This window comes from Rhea pennata, chromosome 6, assembly GCF_028389875.1.
Source record: "Rhea pennata isolate bPtePen1 chromosome 6, bPtePen1.pri, whole genome shotgun sequence".
Lineage (NCBI taxonomy): Eukaryota > Metazoa > Chordata > Aves > Rheiformes > Rheidae > Rhea > Rhea pennata.
In genome coordinates, this window is record NC_084668.1 from 35,147,792 (window position 1) to 35,166,274 (window position 18,483).

Consider the following 18,483-nt stretch of genomic DNA (forward strand, 5'->3'; position numbering starts at 1 on the left):
CTTGGACCATTTTCCTTACAGTTTGGTATTGAAGACCTGTGGAATGTTCTCCAGAGTCTGAACCTACCAGTTCAGGTTAAAATCTCTGTGAACGGTTGTCAATATCCTGCTATTCCCACCCAAAACTGGTAGTTCTTGATGCACTTGCTGGCGAATGACTTGGCGGAAGTGGAAACCAAAAAATTCTCCTGCCCCTCCTGATGGCTGAAGTGGATATCTTTGTGGTCTTGGACTGACCAGTTTCTCAAGGTCAGAGCTCAAGACAAGGGGGTGGGCTTAACTGACCTAAAAATTAAAAGTCCTGCCAGGGCAGGAATGAAGAAAACAGGCAGATTTCAAAATCTTGCCTTGCCACTCCAGGGGTGACTTAGGCCAGAAAGAGGGGAAGGTCGTGTAAGGTATTTGGCATAAGCAGGGAAGTGCATATGGGGAAAGAAGCTTTGTTTCTGCATGCGATTGCCTGCTCTCGGCAAATGCAGCAGCAGGTAGGACCCTGGCGGGGGGGAGAGGAAGGAGGGCTGAGGCCTTAACCCTTGTCAGGCTTTGTCTGCGATGCTGATTAGATGGAGGCCTTTTCTGGCTCCGTGTTGCTAGGATTTTTTTTTTGCCTATTGACTTGAGGAGAGATCGAGGGGGGTGAAAGGGAGGGACTTCATTATATTGTTTCTTTTTCTTTGAGGTTTTTCTGCCTCCCCTCCCATGGGGAGATGGCTTGATCTACTGGTTTTGGATTTCAGAGGCAGAAGGCAAGACATGACCAGCTGGTGTCTTGAAATGACACAGGTGCAATGGCTGTGGGAGGGGGGGGGAGCCAAGAATAATTACAGGTTTCTGAAGCATCAGGCTTTGCCTGAAAAGGGCTCATCGAGAAGCTGCTCTTTATGGAAAATTAATGGTGAAGCTGGAAAAACTGTCAGGCTACTATTGTTGTCATAGGGGTAGTTATGCCTTAAAGGGGCAACGCATCCTGCTTCCCTCCCAGGGCAAAGAGGAGCCGTAATGCAGCCTTTCTGATCTTAGAGCAATTGAAATTTCATGCGACTGTCACCAGCTTTAATGGCTTTGAGTCTCTGCCTTTCTCTCTTCTTTTTTTTTTCCTTCCCCTTACCCCACTACTTTATGATTATGCTTGCTCTTTCGTTTGCAAGACGTTATTTATTAGGCTCCTAAATCTGTTCCTCTCCTACTGGAGGAAAGCTAAGTGAATGCAAAAGTCCAAATTAAATGACATGGGGAATTCAAAAGCATCAGCTACTTCAGTGTATGTATTCTTGAAAGGCTGTGGATACCTTTGGAAAGCTTCTCCCGAAACATGATAGGATGCGTTTGGGAAGATCCCCAGCTAAAGCCATTCCTCACAGTCCCAGAATTGCACTTTAAACAAAGAATGGACTTTTTCTGTCCATAAGAGCAGTCTTTCCTTGTTCCTTTGCGCAACTCTAGCTAGGTGGCTTTCCAGGGTGCTGGTACCAAGCTTTCCTGCGAGAGGAGCGTGAGCATGGTCCTTAGGCACTGGTCCTTCTAGGGATAACCCTGGTAGTATCTCCTGCTCAGTCAGGAGCCAGTTTAGATGGACCTTTGGGAGAGAGGACTTGCAGATGGAGGCCAAAAGCCTTGTCCCCTGTCTCTCCCCCTCGAAGGAAGTCCTTGGCACTTGATGAAATGCTGAGGCAGGGTGGCAGTGCTGCAATCGCATGGGCCCAGCAAGGTTAGGCAGCAGCAGCGTGAGAGGCTGTGACATGTTGCTTGAGAACTTAGTGCTGATTCCCGTTGTTTTGAGCTTGCTCCGGGGAGCAGGAAGCAGGGAAACCTTGGGGGCTGAGCAGGGCGGATGTGCCAGGGGCCGAGCCGCATTGTTGCAGCAGGAAGTAGGAACCGTTCCAGAAAAGCCCAGCTAAAGGAGAGCTGTGGGGGAAGGGGAGAACGCAAATAAACAGCTTCTCAGGGCCCCTGAAACGGGGCTGCTGGTGAGAGAAATGCGCCAGCAGCATCTGACAGGAATCTCAAAGTCTTTAGTGTTTGCAGCATTACTCATGAATTTCACAATGGTAACAAGGTGGAGCAGGGGAATCCTCGTAATCTGACTTCAGCTTTTCTCAGGCACTTGGTACTGGAAATACTCACTGGAAGAAAAAGGGGTTAGTGCCTGGTTGCAGCCTCTTGGTTTCCTGGAGCAGTGCAGTGATACAGAGTTAACACACTGCCATAGCAGTAAATACAACTCATCACTGATGTAGGGAAGGGAAAGGGAATCCCCTAGGTAGAGGCAGTAATCTGGGGCAGGGTACCTGGCTTTAAGTCTCTGCCCTGCCACAGACTGTTCAGTGACCTTGGGGAAATCGTTCAGCTTCCTCTGTGGTCAGCATAGATGGTCGCGCTGTCCTGCCTCACAGCAGCTTGAGAGGTTGCAGGTGGCACCGGACATAACAGTGTGTTATGGACCATCATGCTAGTTGAACATCCAGGGCTGCCCAGATGAGCACCATTGCTCATCTGTACAAAGTTGTAAGAGTCCAGGGGTCTTATTGGTGTAGGTGTTGCTTGAGATGACAGTAATTCTTCAGGTGGTGTCGCTGGGCAATTTTAGAAGCAAATGATGCTTTGTACTCTTAGCGCTTCTCACTCTGCTTGGCAGGAACCAAACTCAGGAGCAGTACTACAATACAGCAATGTCTGCGGGTGTTGCATGTCCATTTTGTGTCCTTTCAGAACCAGAAGTTTACCCAGGTTAAAAAGCATGTATGGGGAAGGGAGACAATGGAGTTTTAAAATGATTCCTAGGCACCACTGAGAGGACACCTTGGCCTCTGTTTTCAGAAGCCGAACCATCCCTTGTTGAATGTCAGGAGCAGAAAAGCTTGACGACTTCACCTCCAAGTATTTGACAGTTCTTTGGAAATCTCTTTTGTGATATATAATGCTCTGTTGTTACATTTGGGGAAACTGAGCAGGGAGTGTGCTGATTTGCTTGAGACAAGAATGCTAACTAGCAGGTGTCCTACCTCCAAGCCTGTGTGCAGGCATATTATAGATGTGATATCAAGCCTCTGAAAATTATACACACGCTTAACTATAGCATTTTCTCTTGCGTATATTGCTGTTTTATTGCTTTTTGCCAAAGTCTGTATCTACAGTTCAGATCTGTAATCAGCAATTATTAAAAAAAAACAACAAAAAAACCCAGATAACTATCAAAAAAAATTATTTTTTTAACCCCATGTGAAAACAAAGTGTTCGTTCCTCCATAGGCTAAAAGTAATACTCTTGAGTTACTTTGTAGTTCCTAGACAGCTGTGAGTGGGACCTCTTTATCGTTCTATTGATGAAACTTTCGTATTCAGATGTCAGGAATGTGCATCTCCTGCTGTTGCTGGTGATAAAAGTTCTTGTTTCCCAATCAGGTGCTTGAATTCCAAGTTGAGATGTAGTTGGGTGACCACAGACTACTTCAAAAATTTTGATCTAAAATTCCCTTCCTTATTATCTCTAGAAGTGTTCTCTCTCTAAAAAATACTAGAATGTCTTATCTGTCTGAGTCCTGAAAAATCACAATGATGTACTAAACCAGCTAGCCTTTCAAGCAGTAAGAAATGAAAAATAACGCTAATAAATGCTTTTAAAAGCTCCTGAAACTACAGCTAACTGTTTTCTATAAATAATAAAAGTTTATAATGTGGGTTTTGGAGAACATTGAGCAGTTTGATGGTGCCTGGAGATTTTATTGGGGCTAGCTCAAGACACCTTATATAAGGTCCATTTAAGTAGGGGAGGCTCACCCTACTCTCATGTTGATGATTGTTGCTTCAGAGATACCAGAACTCATTTTTAAGTGGCAGCTACTTTAACTGTGTCTTTACTTTTTACAAAGCTCTGTGTGTGTGTGTTTGTGTGCAAGTTTAGTGCCCTGTACACAGGAAGTCCCACTTGACCGAATGTGCCAAAAACCCTCTACAAATGACAATAGAGCCCTTTTTTCTGTCACATCTTCCCTTGTCTTAGGTCCTTTAAATATTCCATGGTATCACAATCTCCTCTGTCTTAAAATGATATGGTTCAGAATTGTGCCATTTTAAGAACAGATTGAGCCTTTGCCAACTACGCTGAGTTAAATTTGGAGTGAAATTTAATGTTTGTGGAGAAAGAGGAAACAATTCTTTGGAGAAGCAACTTTGTAGATGTCCAAGAGAGAGCAGTAGAATTGTTTCATATGGAGGTGACAGCCAGATTCCACTTAAATTTGCAAAGGAGCTGGTGTCCATGGGACAACATGCAGACTTTCAGAAAAAAGTTAATAGATGCTTTCCAGTTGTCATGTGTTCATTTTGACCACATATCTACTGCTGTATGCAGATGTTCCCACACCCTATCTCTGAGCAGCTTCAAAGAAGTGCCAAATTCTCGTATCTCCCAAAGTGTGACCATTTTGTAAGAAGGTGCTGGTGTGCATGAATGGCTCTGGACCACATTTATTCTCCTGCTCTAGGTGGGAGGAGCTACACTGTAATCTCTCTCTAACAGTGATTTCTTTTGCTCATCTCTCCCTTCCCCCTCCTTCTGCAGACATGCCTCGAATTGGAGCGATACCTTCAGACAGAACCACGGAAGATCTCTGAGAGTTTTGGTGAGGATTTGGACTGCTTCCTTCATGCTTCGTCAACTCCAGATGCAGAGGACAGTATTCGACGGCTGGACCCCATCCTCTTGCCGGTGGAAACAAGTACATGTGACAAAAACGCTAACATGGACATTATCCTCTCACGGGACAAGCTGCTGTCTGAGACATGCCTCAGCTTGCAGTCCACCAGCTCTTCCACAGAAGGCTACACAGCCGTCAACCAGGCCCAACTCAATGCAGTAACCTCATTAACACCCCCTTCATCTCCGGAGCTCAGCCGCCACCTTGTAAAAACCTCACAAACTCTCTCAGCGGCGGATAGCACGGTGACATTGAAACTGGTGGCCAAGAAGGCTTCACTCAGCTCTATGAAAGTGGGTGTGGCAGCAGCAACTGCGGGGACTATAAAGAGTGGGCAAAGTGACAGTGAACAAGGAGGGACAGGGGCGGAGGCATCCCCAGAAAACAAGAAGAGGGTTCATCGCTGTCAATTTAATGGGTGCCGGAAGGTTTATACAAAGAGCTCCCACTTAAAGGCTCACCAGAGGACTCATACAGGTACTTGTGTAGGATGCTTCTCTCTTCTCCAGCCAGCTATAACAGTAACCATCTCCTTTTATTCTCATTTAGAAAAGAAAAAAATCTCTTCTGAAAGTCCAAGTCTGTATCTGTGAAACAGGGCAATGGAAAAATATGGCAGACTGCTGATCGTACACATTTCAAGAGAACAGGGGAATTCACTGCCTACAATTAACCTGTTGTGGTTTCATATCTTATAGGGCTTGATGTAGAGTATCAGGATACCCAAAGGATTTAGACCATTCACATTGAAACTGTGGTCAAGCCAGTTTGGGTTTTGGGTACTCAGTTTCTCAAGACAACCTTAAAAATATTTGTTTTAGTCATATTAACAGTCTGAAACAGAAGATAGCATGAGTAGGTTTTTTGTTGCCTTTCATATGGAGGAAGAGAAAAATGTATTTCGGATCTGAGATCTGTGGTTTAAGAAGAACGTATGGAGAACACGTGTATAGATGCAGACGTACGTATGTATACAGACACGCGTACCCTTGAGATCTTGCTAGCTTGGACTACTTTGGTGATAAAATACAGTGAAAACAAACTGAAGAATGACATGGAGTCTGTCTAGTATAGGTAGAGAGGAAATAAAAGGTATAGAGAAATAACAGGCTTTTGTGGGGGGGGTAATGTTTGCTAATGTTGCATATAAGCTTCACTGTGTAAGCTTCTTGAAGCATACCAAATTGGCTTAGATTTGGCTGTTGAAAATCCCCAATCTCCTGTCATTTGTTCATCAACCCCAGTAGCTTTTCGGTTGGTATTCATTGGCAGTAATAGCTGTGCAGTTGACTAGCGTTGCTGCTTTGTTCTGAGCTTCACATGTGATGAGAGATGATAAATTCCCATTAGCAGTATCTTATCATGTGATTATTCTTGTTTCCAGAGGGATTGCTGTAATCAGTTTTCTCAATTTTACTGTAAAATGTGTGGTCTCTTACGATAACTGCACATTTAATTCGCGATCTTATCATGCAGGCAGATTCCTAGAAGTGAAGTTGTTCTTGCAAGGTAGAAAATAACATGTTGGACCAGTGCAGTAAATCAAACAAATGTGTGGGTTGTTAAGAGAGCTGCATCCATCATACGCTAGGCAACACTGTAAAAGTTACATGATCTGAAGCATAAATCATATTAAGATATAAAAGGCATTGGTTTTGATCTTTCAAAATGGGCTTCCTAGAGTTTTTACTGGGAATAGTCAGCTTGCCAGTAGTGATCTCACTTGTGATCTGGTGATTTGGAAGCCAGTGGAAGTAGTGCAGTCATTTTAAAATCTGTAGCAATGTGGTCAGGAGGAGATGCCTTATACTGCCACTGCCATTTTGAGGCTCATCCATAGCAGAGCAGACCCCCTCACTGTGGCTATCTGGGGAGGCATCCCAGATGATGCCTTCCAGAGGATGAAGGGGCTGCTGCGGAGGCACAAATTGAGCAGTGTTGTTGTTGACATGATGGACTTGTCTGTTCAGACCTGACCCCTGTGCTCCTTTTCAACTGGAAGTGATGAGTCTTTTGAGGCTTTTCCTGAAGTTAGCCAAGAATTTGATATGTGCACCTAGAAAGGGGGAACTTGCGGAATTTTCTTATTTTTGGCACTCAGTAGGTGGGTATGGGGAACAAGGAGTCCTGAGAAAGCCCTTGCAGAAACAACTGCTCTTTCAGAACCTCCAACCTTTTGAGTTAGAATCTTGCAAGATCTTGTGTATTTTTGAATCAGAGCCTTAGATCTGGATGAACTTTTTATCTAAACTCAGAACCTTTCTGTAGGTGACACCAGTGCATCATATCCTGTTTATTTCTTACATTTTACCATTAATACACAATGAGAAACATTTCTCACTTTGGTCTTGTGATGCCCTTATTGAATGTCCTTAGACAGCACGTACTGCCACTGGTGTGCAAGCGTCTGCCCTCCCACAGCAATACTGCCTGTGGTGAGAAGCACCGGTCCACCTTTACCGGCAGAGAGGGGAGCCCTGTGTCGAATGATGAGGCTGCAGCTGCCCAGATGCAGTGCCCATGCCACTGACTCCCATCGCCTCACGTAGTGGTTTCAGCTGCCCCTCTGAGCTTGTCAGTTAAAGCCTCCATCGTTTAAGCACTCTGTAAACTAGCTGCGTAGAAAGCACGGTTTTGTTTTTCAGCATGGATCAGACAGAGCCTTGTTGCTAGAACAAAGCTGAGCCCCAGAGCTGTGGAGCAGATAGGCACCTGGCTCCTGCTTTTTTCGGTGGGAAGCAAAGTGCCTGAATGTCTTTGAACACCTGCGTCTTTAGAGCAATCTGAGTTGTTGGTGGGCAGCAGTATAATAGGATCATCTAACTAACTAACCTCGGTCCACAACAAAGTGATCTAGAGCCCTTCATCCTATGCAAGTGCACTGTTCCCTTCCTTTAAAAATCACTGGCTGTTGGATGCCTTATAAATCAGAGCTGGTACAATCAAGACGTTAAATCTGTTCACTCTGACCATACAGTGGAGTTTCCCTGCACGGAACCCAGGGCATCCCGTAGAAGAGAAGGATAGAAACGAATAGGTCTGAAAATTTGGGACTGAATCAGCAATGGCAGGGGCTGCCTCCTTCCCTGCGCACACCTTCAGGGCTAGGGACAGGGAGCCCTTTTCTCCTGCAGTGCTTTGTTTTTTCATGCGGCTGGTTCAGAGCCGCCGTTCGCTGGAAATGCTGTGGTTGTGAACGCACCCAGCAGTGCCAATGGCTAGTAGCCACTTGGCTTCGTCAGTGGCTGAACCAGAGGGTCTGAAGTGATTGCGAGATATTTTCCTTTGGCTGGTAGCTTGTTAGTATGTCATGCAAGTGCAGCCTGCCAGTGCGGGCTCTGTGTAAAAGGGTGTCGCTGCCCTGACAGACAAAGAGCTCTCAGTGTGGGGTGCGCAGTTAGGGAGGCAGATGCAGGCTAGTCACCCAGCTTGCATGCACAAAGTCCACTTGCAGGATCAAAGGGATTAACTGGCTTGCGTGAAAACAAGAAAGCCATGGGTTGGGGAGCTGGGGGTAGCAGGCAGCAGAGGGAGTTTGCATTCCTTTCGATGGTATGTAACGCTGACCAGACACTGGCTGGCGTGCCTTGCTGCGTGATGAGCCAGACTGGGCTGGAGGCAACGCGGAGAGAGAGCAGCTTGCTAGATTGGTGCTGATTTTCTCTCAGGGCTTGGCTTTGCTGGGGAACCCAGAGGCAGTCAGACCCCACGTCGCACTTGGTGCTGCATGAGGTTCCTTTGTTACCTGCCTGCATCTCATCCACAAGGGAATAAGGACACTAATGTATGTAAGGCCCATCAGAATGGTTGAATTGGTTATGAAACCACGTTCTGGATGACCTTTGGAGAGGGAAAAACAATTATCTGTGTGGGAGAGAATTTAATCTGGAAGGGAAAGGGAAAAACAGGGGCCGAATGAAAAGGGAAATGAAAATATTTTACTGAATTCAGAGTAAACGGGGGCATCTAAAGAGAAGGGTGTGTAAATGAGCTGAGAGCAATGTTGGGACTGACTGTCAGTCAGAAAAGCAAAGAAACCATGCAGGGGAGAAATAGAGGCTGTGCCTGTAAACAGGAAGAGGAGGTGAGCTGTAGGTTTGAGAAAAACCATGCTGCTAATGTGGGAGTGAGATCAAAAAAATCTAAAGAAGGAGCCACGAGGACTGGCACTGTAATCCAGCCCTAACACATTCTCTCGCACTTATTTACAGAGCAGACATCAGTGCAAACAACGACAATTTGTCTCTTTTGAGAGACAGAAATTTCAGTCTAGTCTTCACACATGCCTGGAGATGAATTGCCAATGTAATGGAGAGTGGAGAGGGAAGGAATTAGAATGAGCCAAGAAAAAAAAATGTACAGTCATCAGTACTTCCTAAATTAGAAAACAGGATATTGCTGGTGAGCGTCTGGCTACAAATACGTCTTACGAGTGAGATGGCCTGTGACCTATGGAAAGGTTAATCTTGGAGAAGATGCTGTGTCCCCAGGATCAAAGACCTCTGGAAGAGATTTCTATCTCTTGCCAAGGCCAGTCATATCAGCCTTCCTTGCACTAATGTAGAGGGCAAAGTATGAGCTGGCATGGGTGCTTTCTGGCCAGAAATAAAGCATCACATATAAACTTCCCAGGAAATACGTTAAGATGGGGATAATGATGAAAAGTGACCTTCAGAGGGTTCTGCTGAGGTTTGCCTTTTGTGAGGGTCTGAAGGCTTTGTGTTTTTTTTTTTTTTCTTCCTGTTTCCATCCAAAAAGAGGATCCAATAGAAACTAAGCTCATGTCTAAGAAACAGCAGTTGGGCATTGCGTATCTATATTTAGCTACATAAAGCGTGAAACAACTGGGAGATAGCATGTAGACTCTTAACATGTATTTGCATGGGTATCTTAAGAAGATGCAGGCTTAAGTGGAGCCTGTTTGCTATTGTCAGGACATCTTATTTTAAATTACATAGTTCTTTGATCCAAAGTGCTGGGTGAGAGTAACAGAACTAAATAAATCCTCCCTGCAGGAAAACAAATTACTATGTTTGCAAGGGAAAAGCTAGGGAGACACAAGAGTATAACAAACAGTGTTAAAGGATATGCAGTTTTTTGAGGTGGGATTTAAAATGACAGAGAAAAGTTTTCCTGAAATGTTGGGGCTAGAAGAGGAAAAATCCAGAATTTGGAAGTGGTAGGAAAAGAACGTATTGAGGCAAGAAGGCTGGATGATAAATAAAGGAGAATAATACAAAATACAGGAATAATAGAGGAAGTAAAGACTAGTTGAGTCAGTGATAATAAAGGAATGGGAAGTTGTATTTCTGTGTTGTGTTAATGTGGTAGCACCAGTGAACAGAAAGCCGAAAAAAGATGCAAATAGCCAAGAAAAGCACCAATTCAGCAGGAAGCAAGATTCTGAATAACGGATTAGGGAGAAGCATTTGGAAGAGCAGTGCAGGTAGCACAGGAGAAGTGAAAGCCTAAGGCCAGGATTTTTGTGCAGCTTCCTACAGAGTCCCCAGGCTTGTGTGTGCAGCTGGAGCCCTGACAGGGGATACGGAGGATGCTAAAGCTCCCGTGGCAGCAGCTGAAGCAAGGCTGAATTCGCTACTGGAAACAAGAGCAAGGGAAGTGAAGAAGGGGTGTGAGAGGAAGGCCTTGATTCATGGGTGTGTTTATTTTGGGGTACAGCTGCATTGCCAGATTGGAAAAATGTGTTTTGCTGTTTTTTTTTAAGTTATTTGAATAAGAGAGTGAATAGAATTTATCAAACTGATTAAAATGAGCCCAGCCTGATCATGAGCTCTTAAAGCTTTATCTTTTTGAAAGCGCTGCACCATTTGACAGGTTTGGAGGGAAGTGTTGTGATTTCACTTCAGAGGGCCAGAGCCTCGCTTGGTTATTATAGTGAGAGCCCAGGCTGAGGAATCGAGCCCTGTGAGCGTCTCAGATGGAAGGAGGCTGGGCCCTGCCAAAAGCAGCCCTCACCATCTAAAACACCAGTGTCGTTCATCCCTTGCTTAGTTGCCAGTACCTGAATTCTCAGTCCTGTGTTTCTGCTCCATCATTTGCCAAATCAGCAGCACAGGGAAGGAGACAGTCTTACTGTTTTGGTTCGAAAATGTAAATAGGTATTGTTTGTTTGTTTGTTTGCTGCACGAGATGGTTTTTGGCATAAGGCTCTGGGCTGGGAGAGCTAGCAAGTGATGCTTGCTGCCTGTTCAGCAGCTGCAGGAGGGAGAGTGTGGGCGCCTCCAAGTGTTAGGGCAGGCTGCCTTGGTGAGGCACGGAGAAGCCATCGCTGGTTTGTCATCTAGCATGTTCTTTATATCCATCCACTCCTGAGCCTCCATGAGGCACCTGGCAAAGGGGGGAATAGTACAGATCAAAGAGTACGGCCTCAAAGAGGAAATGCTCAAGCTGTCTCCTGTCGGCTCCCCTCTGTGTTGATGCTGTCCCAGCTGGATTAGAAAGGGCATGTTAGTGACAAGAAGCGGGGTGTTTATTTTCCATTTGTCCAAGGCACTAACACTTCTGAAATACTTGAAGTCACAAACCCAAATCCTTGTGTCTTACAGACGTGGAGATGGGGAGCTTCTTGTACACTGCCAGGCAGTTCACTTCCCAACCAAAATCTGGCCCAGGAAGATCATTCACCATGAGCTTTGGGGCAGTGTGCCAGGGAGAGCTTGGCTTCTGCAGTCCCTGCCCTCAGTGATGTGTAACACTCCCGTGGCCCTTTCTGCGGGTGCAAACACTGACCTAAATTTCCTTGCCACGTTCCAGTTGCATCGTGCTTACTTAAACCTTTCCTGAGGTTTCAGCGCATTCATCATCATGAGATGGTGTTACGTATTGCTGGGAAGCATCATAAATGCAGTTATGTTTTGGCTTGGGTGAATGACCTGCTTTATGTCTACAGGGCTGCTGCTCAGGAGGGAGAGGAAGGGACAAGGTCTGCTAGGTGAGAGGCTCTGCAAGATCTTTCTGTGGAGGTGTGCGACCTTGGGACACGGGTGCATGCTCCGTTCAGCTCTTTCTCTCCGTCACCCTGAGACGCTGTTGTCCTCTCTCGTCCAGGAGAGCTCACTGCGCAGGGCTCTCACCATTCAGTTCTCGTGGTACATGCCTGTGGCTTGCAGCCATGTGAAAATGTTGGCTCTTTGAACCATGAAGATAGGTTTAGCCCCATGATAGAGGAGGGAACAATTACGGGATCAGCCAGATAGTTTTGGGTTTGGCAAAGGAAGAACTGGTCTGAACAGTGAAGCTGAAGTCAGGGTTGGAAACAGCATTGCAGATAGAGTATGCAGGGCCTGAGCACTTGTGTTCTTGGGTCCAGAGACACTGTCGGGAGGGGTCATTTAAAAGCAAGCATGCCCTGAGACGCAGGCTTAGGCTGAGGTCTGAAACTTGCTGGAAGAGAAGATCCAGAGCAGATTTGGAGAGCTGAGGCTGTCTGAGCAGGAAAAGCCAAGTATACTACAGCTCATCTTAACAGCAGGTACCTCATTAGGCTCTTCTTAAACGCAAGATAGGTGTTGGAGTCTGGGTTACATCTGGGCAAGCAGCCAGGCACCTGGATGGAAAGCGTGGAAGTAAAGGGTTTTACCCTGCATCCAGAGCCTACCTTTCACAGCCCATGCCGGACATGATCCCGCGTACCTACGTGCCGGCAGCAGGAACTGCAGGCAGGGCAGATGAACTGTAAGGCTTCATCTAAACTGCTCTAAATATTGCTGAGGCATCCAAGCTTTCATCAAAAGTAGTAGAGTCACAAATAAAACCACTTTACTTGGCTGGTAGGTGGTGTCCACAGTATAGCTCAGACCAGCTACAGGAAGGGAGGTCAATCTGCAATGCCCTAGCGTTAGGAAAAATGACTGGGAAAAGAAATTTAAAGATAGGTAAAGGACAAGCATGTGATGCAGAGAATGTAGGGTGGATTTTGTGAATAAAATTGTTTCTCTCTGATTGGCTAGAATTTAGGAGAAAATGTTTCTCTTCAGAAAACTTTTGTCTGATACCAGTCTCAAAAGCCAGTTGCTAACAAATGTCAAACAGTAAGTGGTAATGTACTGTTGTGGATTGTAAACGGAATGTGAGACAAGGACTCCCAAGTGAGAAGAGCTTTAAAAACTAGCTCAGACATTTTGAAAGAGGAAAACAAAATACTGCATGGGACCTACCTTATCCCCTGGTCTCTAAGAGTGCCCAAAACCTTGGTGTCACAGGGAAATCAAAACCACCGTTCATAGGTCAGCTTTATATACTATAAGAAGCCCATGGCAATAAATGGCTTAGTGAGAGTTAAAAGACTTCAAAAAAAATTGCAGACTGATTCTTGGTCTTAGCAGTCCCTCTCTGCAGATGGGCACACAGGTCTTCCCCTGGGCATGTTCGATCCGAAGCAGGCACCTGGCCTCTGCAACCCACCAGTGGAAGCTGGGGCTGAAAAAAATGAAAGCTGAAAAAACATTTGCAAGTGTGCTAGCTAAGGTAACAGTGAAGAGCTTGGGTTTCAAGATAAAAGCTGATCCCCAGCTGAGCTGTGAAAGAAAGGTGTCCTTGTTGTATAACTGTATGTATTTGGAGCTTTAACAGGGATTTATTCCTACACATCTGCACACTTACCACTGACAGAGGGAACTGAATAGATTAGCTGGACAAATTTGCAATGTCATTCTCATTTTCTGATAATGGTAAATGATCATTAGTGCAGTAGATGCTTGCATTAGTGTTCTGAAATTAATGATTTTGAGTAATTTATAAAAATACAGGCATGCATATCTGCATATGCTTTTATTCAGTATGTAGATGTTTGGAACCATAATATGTTTAATTTTGCAGAAACACTCCTTTAGCCCTCTGCTTCTTCGTCACCTGTAACTTTACAAAACTTTTCCTTCTTCAGGTTGAAATTTTCCACATTTGGTTGTCTTCCAGAGTGGTTTTTATTTGTTACTTAAGAAATTTGAGGGGAAATATTTGTTTTTTAGGAGAATGTGGCATGTTTGTTGGGGAGGGGCAGGCAGGAAAAGAGCTTTCCTCAGTGTAAAAAGTTAAGCTGGAAACTTGGCATATTTAGTGGAAAATAGCCTTTGAGTAGGAGATTTTTATCTGTGAATACTTGAGTGAAAATTAAGTTGAATGTACTGTTACGTTCTGTTGCACCACTGACATAGCACATACGAATGTGGTCCAGCCGATAAAATTTTAATCAGTAATTCTGCAAAATGCAAAGAATCCTAAACGTGATTCTTTTCCTGGACTTCATCGGTCTTTGGATGTGTGTTCAGAAGTGTGTTTCATATGGAAAAAGCCTTAATTTTTTAAAATCTCCTTTCTGAAGATGCAGTGTCGCCTAACAGTGGACTTTCAGGGTGCATTTGTCTCTTACTTCAGTTGGATTTATCTGGTGGAATGGATGACCGAGGTGGCACCTGAGCGGTTGTTTTTATCTCCCTTAGAGTTAAGGAAAAGTGTCGTCCGTGTCTTCTCTGTAATTCAGATGAAGAAACTTCCTAGCCAGTAGAATTAATCTTCTTTACCCTCTGCCTAAGAGGGGGCTCCTCAATTTGCCCAGGTTTGTCCCCGCTCAGTATTTTTTAAGCCCAAAGACATTGTTTTCCTTCCCCTGACGCCAGTCAAATTTAGCAGCTGAAGGAGTGAAAGTGTCCTAGGTATTTTTTTTCTTTTTCCTTTCATCATTGTTGACAAAACTGGGAAAGGGAAAAGAATACTTTTTTCTTGGGTTTTGTTGCTGTGTTATCCCTGCCAATGTACATTCCTTGTTTTCTGTCATCTTCCCTTTTTCAGTGGCAAAAGGGAGAAAATGAAATGATAGGTATATAGTGAAGAACATCAACCCTGCAATAGTTTGAGTAAGTGGAAAACCACATTCACTAGTGAAAATATGGAAGAAAAAGAATTATAATTGTTAGCATTTGGGAAAGGGGTCTCTTCATCTTTTCTACATCAGTTCTAGTTGCTGATAAAATGACTTTATATTTTGCCTGGGACTTTTCAGAGACCCTATGCCTAAATCACAGATGCCCAAAGAGGAGATCTTTGATGTACTGCTCTGGATTATATACGTGAGTGCCGGGTACCGTGTAAGGCTGCTTCATTGCTCACTGTCCAGTATGATGTACAAAAAAGATTTTTCCAAGGGGAAAAATTGATCGTGGGGTCCTGGGCAAATTTGACCCTGTGAACTGCTGAGTTTTTCCCGTTCCATGTCTTTCTGCAGCCGCTGCTGCCTTGCCTGGTGTCTCTGAGCACTCAGAGCTCAGCTGAACGCGAAACTAAAAGCCCTGATTAGAGGAGGGTTTTTTAAAAGTTCGGGCTGCTCCTCTGGGGCCCAAAGTAACGAGCTGGAGGCAGCGGAGAGCTGGTAATTAGGGCCAGTGGCGGTGGCTCGCCTGGCAGGGACAAACGTGCGGCGAGCAGGGCGAGAGCGCAGCAGCCAGCCAGGCTGGCGCGGCCGTAGCTAGGAGACCTTGCCAAGCAACTCCAGCCGGAGTTTTTTTTCCTCCCCCTCTCACCTTTTCTGGAGGTTTAATTGGGTATTTTGCCGCTGGTGTTGCTGGCGGGCGCCCACCGGGACTGGCAGCTCTGCCGCTCTCCCTGGGGCGCGGGGCCGCGTTGCGGTTAAGGGGGCAGAGGTGCGGGTTACGTGGGGCGGCCGGCACCGGGGCCGGAAAGGGAAGCAGCCGCCGCCGGCGAGCCGGCTCTGTCGCTCGCGGCGGGAGTAAAGCCTGGAAATAGAGCGCGACGCTGCTCGGTGCGTTCGGCGCTGGGCGCATGAGACAGTGGCACGCGTCCCGTGCGCCCTTTCAAGCCCATATTTCTCTCTCTCAATGCAGCTGCACACTTTGCCTTCCTCTGCTTCTCAGCCAGGCAAGGGGGCCTTATGGACGTGTGTCATGTACTTGTGCATGGAAGAAATAAGGCTGAAAAAAGGCATTTCATGTCCTGAAAGACTACGTGCTGAAGAGCGCCGCTGGCTTGGGAGACAAGCTTTGGCGAGGCCCCCACGGACTAACCCAGAGCTTTGGCATCTGTAGAAAGACTGATGGGACCCTGCACTGGGTTCTTCACCTCTTTTCCTCCACCTGTAATATGGACATGATTAGCGCCGTCTCTCTATGAGGGCACTTCTGACCTTTTTGGATGAGAGGAGTTATACATCGTCCATGGCCGTGTGCTACTTTTGCACTTGATCATCCCTGCCGGCCTAAAAATAGGCACAACCTTCTCGCACTGTATTTCACAATCCTGCCACCTTCCTCTCCTGCCCTGTGCTCTCTCCTGCAAGTTTTTCTCTTGTGCTTTGTCACCCTTTCAAAGGCTTTTCCATCTTTCTAGCAGGTGGCAAGACTGTGAATAAAATACCTTTTTAGCTTTTTTTTTTTTTTCCTTCCTTTTAGGTAAAAAGCATTGGTGACACATTTAAGCCCTGTCCACTCCATGCCTTCCCTACGTTCTTTTGTAATAATAAAAGATTATAATTATGCTTTCTATTTCTCCAACAAAAATCAATTAGAAGTATATTGAGGAATGAAAGGCTCATAAAAGTATCTGAAATTGATTTTTATAATTAGTTTTACTGGTTGATGGGTTGCACACACATATGCTTACATGGCAGCATTGACCTCTAGAGGGTGTGTGTATTAAACAGCCTGCTCTTCCGTTTTGCTAAAGGAATGAAGTTATTAATCTTAAAAAGAGGATGATGATGCTGTTCGCTGAACTGCAGCTGCTCGCTAGCTTGCCTGTAAACTTACCAGTAAAGCAGCCATGTGATGGTAACTTGGTGAATTGAGCATGAAAGTGAGCACAGTTAACAAGCAGCAGCTCTTGGGCCACTCCTCATCTGTGTCTTATATTTGATGGAGCGTGCATATATAATGAGGGAGGACAGACGGGGTGGAAAGGAGATCCACTGGGTTAGGATCCTGAGTTTATTTTTTCAGGAGTCCTTAAAACTGAATTTCCTTCTGTAATGTGCTTCTGTTAAAAATCAAGTAGCAGTTTTTGTAGAAAAAGCGGAGTGACCAGTAACGTTTTCTGTTGTGCCAGGCGACGTGTGCTGATATTTGGCTAATTAGAAGAATTATGGCTCGGCTTCATCGGTATGTCTAGTATGCAGCTCGTAGAGCTCAGGGGGACCCTTGGAGATGAAGAGTGATACATAAACATAAAATATTGTTAATGTGATGTCCCACATCAGGCTTCCCGTTGTGCTGCGGCAGCCTTTCGTAGTATACGGCCACGCGCGCGCCTGCCTGGTGTTGCTCTGCAAGGCTGCGTGGGCGCCGTTTCTTGCCGAAGCCCCCGGCGTTTCCCTGCGACGTGCCGTGGCGCTGAGAGCGTTGCGGGGGGCCTCGGCCTCTGGGGGATGGACGCCTCGGGCTGTCCCCCCAGCCACGCTGCCGCTCTGCCTGACGGCGCCTTTCCACTCGGCAGCCCGGGAACAGCAGCTCCCCAGAGGATTTCTCAGGCAGGGTGTCGAGGAGAGTTATTAAAACACACTCTTAAAAAGCCAGCGAGACTGCTTGATTCTTCAGACATCTCTTTGCGCAACTTGGGCCCCCAGAGCTTTATTATGGGAGAAATCTGAGGGAGAAATTTGGCATTTAATTCCTTTTTTCAGCTGGAAGCTGCAGTCTGTGGTTGTCAGGTTCTCCAAGAACACCGGTACTGGAATGGCTGTATCTAAAGGTGTCTTTCAATATTTATTTTTAGATGTTGAGGGTTTTTCATTTTGAATAGTGTTTTAATCACAGATTTTGAAAATGGAAGGAAATATTTTGTGGTTTTTTTTCATAAAATGTTTTTTTGGGCCCTGAAACTGTATGCAAATAACTCACCACGGATTAGAACACATCATGATTTTTGAGAGGATGTCTGTGTTGTTTTTCAGAGACAAACGTTTGCATACTATTTTTGTGTAGTAGCATACGTGATATTAAGGAGCTGTTAAAGTGGAATATAATTATTTCCTTATTTTAATGGCCTTCAAAATGTGCATACAGATAGGATTTATTTTTGTTCCTCAATTTCTTTAAGCTTTTTTGACTCAGTCAGTCATGCTGACAAAGAGGCTCTTAACTATACCGTATTTTAGCTCTGAGATATAACAGCAAGGTTTTTGACTGGGATTCTCCACTGAACTTTACTGGGCTGGTCTGTCTTTTTGAAGTTCATTGCAGGACTGGGGTCTTAAACTTCTTGCTTGTTTTCCTAAGCACACTGTAATCGACATATGTTTGTGCTGTGGTGCTTAAGGTGGGGTGCAGGGGAAGACGAGGGAAATAGATATGCATGGATAATCCTACTATGTTTATTTACTTTAATTATGTTAAGATAAAGGGTGAAACCCAAGCTTTAGTGGGCATTTTGCCAATGACTTCAGTGGAGCCAGGATTTCACCCAGCAGCATTGCCGGTTTGTTTGATCTTATCGTGCAGATTCCCAGATTTGGAAAGTTCTCTTCTTAAAGTCCCCACTCTTGAAATCCAAGGAACAGAGAACAAACTCCCTTCTGTTTTCTTTTTTAATAGATGTTTTTAATTTACAAGACTACAGAGAGAAGTTTAAAATTGTGACCTTAGCTTATCTCCAAAACAAAAGCCAAGTGATCTCTAAATATTATTGTTTTTTTTCTTTAAAATCGCATTATTTTTATGGGAGACTGAACTCATGACTTTTTAACCCTTAGGCCTGGCAATAAATACTGCAAATTCAAGATGTATAAAATCCTTGCCTTCCTCCATTGTGTGCTCTAGTCTTGT

At 45.1% G+C, this 18,483-nt stretch overlaps 1 protein-coding gene across 4 annotated transcripts in view; it reads left to right on the forward strand.

Moving 5' to 3' along the window:
- The window catches only part of KLF7 (KLF transcription factor 7), a 95,982-nt gene that overhangs the window by 28,879 nt on the left and 48,620 nt on the right, over positions 1-18,483 (forward strand). For 3 of the 4 annotated variants that reach the window (XR_009958783.1, XR_009958782.1, XM_062578808.1), the window contains exon 2: positions 4,561-5,173. Coding sequence is in view for 2 of the 4 variants with exons in the window: in XM_062578808.1 (XP_062434792.1) it covers positions 4,561-5,173 (613 nt within the window). In the remaining 2 variants the exon portion in view is untranslated. The remainder of the gene's footprint in view (positions 1-4,560; positions 5,174-18,483) is intronic. The other variant, XM_062578809.1, reaches the window with a different exon arrangement.